This window comes from Erithacus rubecula, assembly GCF_903797595.1.
Source record: "Erithacus rubecula genome assembly, chromosome: 16".
NCBI classification, from domain to species: Eukaryota; Metazoa; Chordata; class Aves; order Passeriformes; family Muscicapidae; genus Erithacus; species Erithacus rubecula.
This window is the reverse complement of record NC_136668.1, coordinates 12784887-12793765: the sequence shown is the minus strand read 5'-3', so window position 1 is coordinate 12793765 and position 8879 is coordinate 12784887. Positions and strand designations below refer to the sequence as shown.

The 8879-nt window shown below is 44.0% G+C and overlaps 1 protein-coding gene across 1 annotated transcript; it reads right to left on the bottom strand.

The window, feature by feature from the left end:
• Positions 1-734: 734 nt before the first annotated feature.
• On the bottom strand, positions 735-8849 carry CNOT8 (CCR4-NOT transcription complex subunit 8). The gene is made up of 7 exons (XM_079319820.1): positions 8510-8849; positions 7047-7246; positions 5599-5792; positions 4005-4166; positions 3103-3247; positions 2381-2491; positions 735-2066 (listed from the first exon to the last, which is right to left on the bottom strand). The coding sequence occupies exons 2-7, from the start codon at positions 7161-7163 to the stop codon at positions 1917-1919; spliced, it is 879 nt and encodes a 292-aa protein (XP_079175946.1). The 5' UTR covers positions 7164-7246; positions 8510-8849; the 3' UTR covers positions 735-1916.
• Between the last annotated feature and the right edge of the window lie 30 nt (positions 8850-8879).

Genomic DNA, 8879 nt, shown 5'->3' with positions numbered 1-8879 from the left:
ACAGCTTCCTTAAAGGCTTTGTCTGTCTTGCTAGAAAAAGTAACTTCTGTGAAAAGCACAAGGGTGCACTTAGTAAACACAGCATCTCTCAGTAATTTTTAGAAGCAAGGTTTTAAATGTAGCAAAGAAAGTTGATGGGGAAAGCATGGATCATGAATTTAGAAAGTTTCAGGTACAGTAATTATTGTTTAATAATTAAAAGCAGGAGCAACCGATTTTTTAGATCAAAAGCTGTTCCAGGTTCTTCCAGCCAAAATGCAAACTTAATCCTGATAGATTTCCTGCTTTGAGCTGAGTAAATCCTCAGAACATCTTCAAGAGCAGCAGGTGAAAGCAAGGGCTTGGACTGAAACAAGATCATGCTGTAGATGTGTTTAACCAGTCAAGTGTTGCCACCGATCTGAATTTGCTAAGTTCTGTACAAAGCACCCAAAAAACCAGGTGGGGGAGCCAGAGCTTAACCAAACTGCCTTCCTGCACTTCAGCAGCAAGCACTGCAGTTCAGATGGAGCAGAAAACTTCACACACTAGTTTGTCCCTTTAAATGGCCATTCTGCAGTGCAGGAATCCTGCACCAGACTGCAAAAGAGATTTTACTAAGAGCTACCCCAGGAACACATCATAAATGGTAAACAAATTTGAGCATCTTCAGGCATGTATCTCCCAAATTCAGATTCCAAAGCCTCAACTTTGAAAATTCTAGTGCTTGATGGAAAATCCAAAACAAAGCCTGGTTTAAAAAATTTATTTTACAAAAAATAAAAACTAGTCTTTACAAACATTTCAAATACCAGCTCTAAACCTCAACTCTTTAATACTGGATTAAGCTTGTTCAAAATGCCAGACCAAGTCTTAAAAATCTTTGACATGTCCAAAAAGGGTTAAGAAATGTCCTTACAGAGCTGTTGAAAAAAAAAAATCACTAGAGAATGTTTTTCAAAGTCAGAATCCCAAGTTCTTCATCCTCTTAACTACTTTTCAGGTGTTTATAGTGGGAAAAAAAAAATCAGAAACTTGGGGAAAAAATGAGAAACCCTGTTTTAGCTGGTAATTATATTGTAAAATTAGGGGCTGGAGAAGCAGGGGGGAGAAGAGGAACAAATATTTGTCCATGCTGAACTAGTTGTGTTGCAGAAGAATAAAATTTGTAGGTTTCAGTTGAAGCAAACTGAAATCAGAATGTTGGTCCAATCCCCTGTCAAAGGTGAACTTTCAGGCCTCTGAATGTATTTCCAGAACAGTTCCTTAATACCCGTAAGAACGAAGCTGAGGCTTAGTATGAGTCAAAGCAGTAACAGAGAATTAGAAACTAAGGAGTGCTGATCAAATCAGCTCCATTAATCTCCATTCCCTCTGTTGTTAAAGCAAATCTCTGAGTATTTTTAGCTGCAAGGATCATTTTTAATTTCATCAGTTCCCAAACCTCTGCAGTGATCAAAGGGAGAAATTTCCACAGACAAGAGATAAAATAAGCAACACATGAGGTGAAGCTGTCACCCTCACAACATGCAGAAGTTTTAAAATAAGCTTTATAAAACACAAACTGCAATTTTGTGTGCATGTCTGCGTCCATTTTCACTGTGTTTCCCAACCCTCAGTTCTACCCAATAATTTCTACTGGTAAATCTTCCTTGCAGATTCTGTACAGTATAAAGAGGAAAAAAACAGAGGTATACACAGTAGATTCTGTCCTTTGCCCTTGGTATTAAAAATATGGCAAACCACAAATGCTGGCATTAGGAATTCAGTCAACTCTTCTGGGTTTCAAAGGAAAATGCAGCTCTTCAGCAAAACTGCAAGGCTTGGTGCAGCCTGTATACTGGAGATGCTTTTTGTTTGAGATACTGTTTAGGGAAAATGGTTGAGGACAGCAGCTGCCAATATGGTAAACATGTTGTGCTGAGGGGCACCGCTCATCACGGCTGCATGTTGTTGATAATGGCCAAAATGCTCATTTTCTCTTGGGCTGAGTCCACATCTTCATTTTGTTTCTGAGCCACTCCTGTGCCGAGGCCATACAGTCGTCCACAATACTTTGCATCATCAATTGTATCCTCAAAAAATAACTGCAGATTAAAAAAAAAAAAAAAAAAAAAAAGATTCAGGTATTGTTTAATTGTGCCTCTAAATCAGAGAACATCCAGTGTTAATTAACAGCTCATTTGAAATCAGCTACTTGCAGGATGGAGTGTACAAATTAAAATAAGCACATGAAAGGCGAGTAAACAGAACAAGTCTGTGCCAGTATCAGTAATTCCTATTCCTGACAGTTTCAAGTGTGATGGCCACAAGGCTCAAAAATCCCAAATCAAAACAAACAACACATTGTACATGTTGACATTTATGGACAGGAAGTGGAGAAGGAAAAACACTGCATTACCTCTTTCATTCTGAAAAATGCCATTCCTGTGAGAAGAGAGTCTGATCCTGCCTGGTGCTGTCGTCCAATTCGCTGCAAATCCAGCTGATCTGCCACTTCCTGAAGGCCACCCTGCAAAGAGAACAGAAGAGATTTTATTTTGGAAGATCCATCTCTTGCCAAAATTGCCACATTTCACCAAAACATGAGGGCAAACAGGATATGATGAATGAATGCAGATCCTAGTGAGCAGTATGCACACCCAAGCTGTGAATGAAACACAGAGGGAAATGCTGTTCAATAGTGCATAAATAACTTATCAAATTTAGGTGCCTTCTTTTCCTGTTGCAGATACTTGAGATAGTTGTGGGTACATTCATAGGTTACACATGCTGGGCCTTTCCCTCCCCTTACTCAAGGCTGTGATTCAATAGATAAATTACTTTAAACCCTCTTACCCGTTAATCAAGTCATGGAATATTTCATGCAAAATAAATACCCTTGCATAGGAAACATAAATATGCTGAATTATAATTAGCCTCTGATACACAAATCAGAAGGCTGTGACAATGTCCCCTTTATAATAAACACATTGCTAAGTCTGAAACTGGGGAGGGCATTAGACACAAACTGTGTCTCAGGTGCTTCTGTGTCACTACTGACTTTTATACACATTCCACTTGTGTTCCTGTACATGTACAGAGTTGATGCCCATCACCTGCTTGCTGGGGAGATAAAAGTACCTTGAGGTTTTTGCAGCTCTTCATTAAGTACTTCACATCATAGATAGATGGGAAGAAAAGGTTTAAGATATGGAAAAATTCATGTTCCTCTTCTGGTAACCTGGAATCTGTCAATAACTTCACCATGTAGCCAAAGTCATAACCACTGAAAACAAAACCACAGAGAAACCAGGTAAGCAGGCAGTACCTATAACCCAAGGTACTAGTACCTCCTTTTTCAACAGAATTTTACTTGTGGTGCCTTTCAAGCCTTAACATTTTCTGATAACCATAAAACTCTAGATCTCAGCCAGAACTCATCCTGATTTTCTATGTCAATGTAGGACTTTGGGATGGTCCCCAAGTGCCTTCACCAGCATTTCGTGGAACAGCTAAGCCATTGGGAAGAATACACATTTCTTCCCAACTTTGAACATTTCTGTAGCTGAGGGCAGTACAGAAAAACAGGAAACCCTGTAAGTATCTGCTGAGGGAGAAGGAAGTGGTGGTGAGTCCTTTCATTTGTGATACCATGTTGGACCAGAGGCTTCCTAATCAAGTTGGGTGATATGCTACAAGAAAATTGTCTTAACCACACAGGTGGAAGTTCAGAGCAACACCAACATTGTAAGGAATAAGAAACAAAATCCTTATTTTACAATGCATTTACTTAGTGTAGGAATCACACTTCAACTTGTTAGTAGCTTCTTCAAGAGAGGGAGACTGTAACAGCAAAAGGATTCACAAGCAGACAGAAAGTCCAACCATAAAGTGTCCTTGCTTCTTAAATTTGGCCTTCATATCTTGAAGCTTATTTTAACTGCAGGACTGCTAATTTTTCTCCTTAAAATCTGCCCATCTCCATGGAAAGGGCAGAGAATTAAAAAGAGATTTCACAGGGTCAGTGAGCATCCTGGACCCACCTGTGGAAGGACAACCATTTCACACTGTCACTGAGGACAACCCCAGATGTCATCAGCAACTCAGCAAAATGCAGGGTATCAATCCCTTCTTCTTCATGCTTCTGGAACTGCAGCCCAGAGCTGGCAAGGAGGTCTATGGAATCCTGAGAATACATGTCTTCCCTGAAGGAAAAAAAAAAAAAGCAAGTTTGCACTCAGGATAGTGCCAAGACAAGCTCATTTTAGAAAAATTCTCCCCACACTATGTCAAGAATTGGACTAACCAGTAGGATACTTCTGGATAGGGTTCCAATTTGTCCCTCTAGAAAATTCACACTGACTCACTTTCAATGCCACTACTGCAGCCTCCTACATCCACAACAAGCTGTTCTGTGATCATAAATAGTTAGCACTTCCATTGCTAGTGCAAATTCCAAAGATTCCACCTTCACAGGACTGAAGGTGACAGTTTTGAACAATATACCTTCTGCAAGGTGAAAGGAAGCATCACAGATGAGGGTCCAGCAGAAAGGGGAGTTCTCCCAAACAGGAAGATTTATATCTTCTAAATTCTAAAGCACTGACCATCATTCCTGTCTACCTTTTTCCTCTTCACTCCACAGTATGCACCACCTTATCAGCACCTCCACTTCCATCTCTGGGAGTAAACAGAATTGCATCATCCTTGACTCAGGAAGGAGGACAAGAATGATGTGCTTGGGGGAGAGCTGAGCAGGAACCTGACTTCTCTACTGGTTTGTGTCATTTGAGAGGGAAGAAACACATAGAGCCAAGTTCTATCAATATCATAACTCATCTAAATGAGGTGATCACACAGCAAAAAACACTTCACACTGATTTCAATACTTGCAAGAAGCACACAAATTTTTGGAGTAAATAGTGCAACTCTTGGGGTCAAGAACTGGATTATTGTAGTAGCTACAAATTTTTGTAATGCTTTCCAGTGACAGTTTCATAAAAATAGATTTGATTTCCTCTACATATGTGGTTTTGCCAGATAAACCCTTTCTTTATTTCCAGACAGCTCTAGTGGTAATTATGCTGAGTTTATAATTACAGGGGAAGGGATAATGAAACTTGTTTCAGCTGCAACCCAGGATATAACAGTATGGAGACAAGAACTGCCACACTCCATTTAACAAGATTCATTCTCCTGAACAGATGTGATGATTACAGCAACATGTTTTTAGATCCCAGCTTATACTTCAGCGTGGATCTGTAAAGAGGTCTTTTTGATGAGAGCAGCATACCCATTTATTTTTAGCAGAAAGAGATGGACTTTTACATACATACATATATATATATGTGTGTGTGTGTGTGTGTGTGTGAAGTTTCAAACACTGTTAGAGGAAAAAAAGGCACACAAAATTATCAAGAGAAAGGGAAGAAGCATAGAATTTAGCAGGGCTTTGAGTTCCAGATACACTGTTAACTCCTGGCAATCCAAAACAGATTCTAGTCTGTACTAGAATCTGAATCCTTATGGCTCAGAATCAGCCAGCAACAATGAACACATGGCCACCAGTGCTTGCCAAAGGAAAGCATCACTCCAGCAGAAGGGAGCAGCAAATTACTGCCAAGCCCAAAGACTCACGTGAGGTTGAATTTGAAGTTGAACTGCCAGGTGTTGATGCCAGAAGGATATTCCCCCTTCTCATTTGTGAAAGTCAGGCCCAGCTGGATGATTTTCAGCAGGTCGACGTTGCAGCGAAGGAGCTGGTACTGATAATCTATGGAGCTGCGGAATTCACCGATGGGCCTGACAACAACTCCAGGGAACTCCGTGTCCTGGCAGAGGAGGGAGAGCTGAGTTTCACCATGGATTCTATTAGGAGTCATTATTAGCACTCTGCTAGGACAGTCCAGACAGGGAAAACCTTCACTGCTCTGAGGAACACCCAATGCCTACCCTAACAAAAACTACTGTCAATCAAAACACACCTCAACAACAGAAGCCATCTGTTAGATGAGAAACCCTCTATTAGGTGAAAAACCTCTTACTTAGCAAGTGATTAATTAGTGTGCTATCTTTGCTGAACATCAAACTGCCACCCTCACACCTTCAGATTGGGTCACTGAGCTGCTACTGACTATACATAAAATCTTTCACAAAAACCCAGTGCTGTGCACTGACACAACCTCTCCTTGCCCAAGAGGTTTATCAGTCTACTCTTGCAGCACAGTCACTAAACAGACCCTAAGAACACTCTCAATGAGACTAAAAAGAAGCAAAAAGTTCATTTCCCATTGACAAATGTTAACAAAAAGTCATGTTCACTTCCATTGCTGAATTTGACACCAAAATCCCACACACTCTGCAGAGGCACCTGTCTTTTGCCACATTTCTAATGAGGACTTTTCATATCTTGAGGTTTGGTGTTCCCAAGCAAAGCTGGCAGAACTTACAGCATGACAGCTAAAACCAGTTTTTTATCTTACACAGTGGGGTGCTGCCAAGCAGATACAGACTTGTAAGAGCAGGAGGAGATTCCTCCCACCTTGGGGAGATTATGCTCTTCTTAAACAAAGCTTTATGAACATACTGTCTTATCTCCAGCTGGAATATTTTTCTTCCCTAAGAATCAACATCTGTCCTCATTAGAAAGGAGGCAGACCAGCTGGCTAGCAGTCACTTGCAGGCCTTTTGACCTCCAGTCCCATGGCATCTTCTATAATCAAATGGACAAAAACATTCAAAGGACAAACACACTGGTGGAAAAATAAGGATTTAAATTCAATTGTGACTTGTTTCATTTTCCTGTTGCACAAATTAATACTCTATGAATAGCTAAATATTAAATAAATTCATGTTTTTAAGCTGGTCTCCATCTTCCTTTTCTTTCAATCAATCCATACTCAGCACTCCTTGTATTAAATTCTGGGAAGCCACCGAAGAGCTTTTCATTATTTTCACCTCTTCTAGTTCAGTTTGACTGGGGGGTAGGGAGAAATAATTTCTCACTCAAAAATCAACTTAGTCCACAACCAATAAAAAAAAAAATCCCTTGACGAAGGCAATTAGGTCAAGTATAAAACATGTACCATGGCAATGTAGCTGTAACTCAGAACAATCTCCCGGATTTTCCTCATCTCTTCCTCCAGGTTGTTGGCCCATACTTCACAGATAACCTGGCTGTTCTCTGCAAGGGCTGCTGGCATCTTGCAGGGACCAGAAAAAAGGCAGCTGATGCTGAACTCGAATGACAGAGTAGGATCACAAGCTGTGCAATCTTATCAGGGTGCTGCATTAAAGAGATAAATAAACAATGCTTTAAGTGAAGGAAGAGTGACACATGAATAAATGCTCTGTAGGAGTCAGTCCCACTTCCATTTTCACCATCAAATAACTCGTTTAAAGTTTATACCAAGTTCTTTCCTGCTTTGTCACTTTCTGTAAACATGCTGAATGAAATCTCGAGCATCTGTTCACAATATAAGTGCAGATGCACAATCAACAGTCCAGTTATTTATGCAAAGAATCATTATCCCTATCTTCCTCTTCCTGGCATAAGCTTTGTCACTTTGGGCACAAGATGTACAGGCAGTGAATCCTCCTCTTTAATCCTCAGCTATTTCCCCATCCCTGGAAGTGCTCAGGGCCAGGCTGGAGGGAGCTCTGAGCAACCTGTTCTAGTGGAAGGTGTCGAGGTGGAATGAGATGATCTTGATCTCCAATCCAAAGCCCTCTGTGATTCACACAATTGTTTAAACACAACAACAGCAGAATGTACTAGGAGAACACCCATTAACACAAGTTTCAATAGGTATGAACATCTAAACGGGGGTGCCAAGAAGATGGAGCCAGGCTCATGCTGGTGATGTCAAGCAACAGGACAAGAGACAAGGGGCAGAAAGTGATGCACAGGAAGTTTCCCCTGAACCTGAACATGAGGAAGAACATGTGCAAAAACTGTGCAGGGACCGGGCATGGGAACGGATTGCCCAGAGAGGTTTTGGAGTCTGCCTCAATGGAGATATTCCAGAACCGTCCGGACACAATCCTGTGCTATATTCTCTGGGATGACCCTGCCTGAGGAAGGAGGCTGGACCAGGTGACCCACTGTGGCCCCTTCTAACCGGACCCATTCTGGGACTCTGTCCTTCTCTGATGTAACTCACAGTTACACAGGACACAGTGCTGCGGGCTGTTTCAGCCGAAACTACGGCCAGTGGCAGCAGTGCCACAGCTCTGGGGAGCCCCGGCTGCGCCCCTTTCCCCAACAACACCGGCAAACCGCTCCCAGCTCTGCCAGGGGGCTCCGCCGCAGCCCACGGCCGGGCCCCGCGCCACAGTTACCCGGAGGGACCGAGCGCACCGCCACAGCCCGGCGCGGCCCGGGGTCCCCTCAGGGCCCCCTCACAGCCTGGGGGCGGCCGGACGCGGCTCACCGCAACCGGAAAGCGGGAGGGCCGCTGTCCGCTGCGCCACTCCCTCACCCCCAAGCTCAGCCCTGCTCCCCCAGCGCCTGTCCCGCTGCCTGCCCGCCCGCCCCGCTCCCCGGTACCTCCCGGCAGCCGCGGCCGGGACGCGCCGCTCTCGCCCCGCGCAACCGCGACGGCTCCGAGTCCCCCCGGCCGCGAGGGGCGGCGCTTCCGGGTCTCGCGCCGCTTTGGCTCTCGCGAGAGAGAGCGAGAGACGGCGGAGCCGGCGGCGCGGGCGAGGGGGCGGGGCGGGGCGGGGCGGGGCGGGGGAGGGGGCGGGCACTGGCACGTTACTGCGCACGGCCGCGGTGCTCGCACTGCGCATGCGCCCAGCCCTGGCCGGCTAGTGTTTCCCTTCCTCCTGCCCCCCCACAGTGCAGTTAATGGGCTTGCCCGGGCTCCCCGCGCTGCAAACGGCGGGCGAGTCCAATCTCCGCGGGCGGGGGGGGAGGG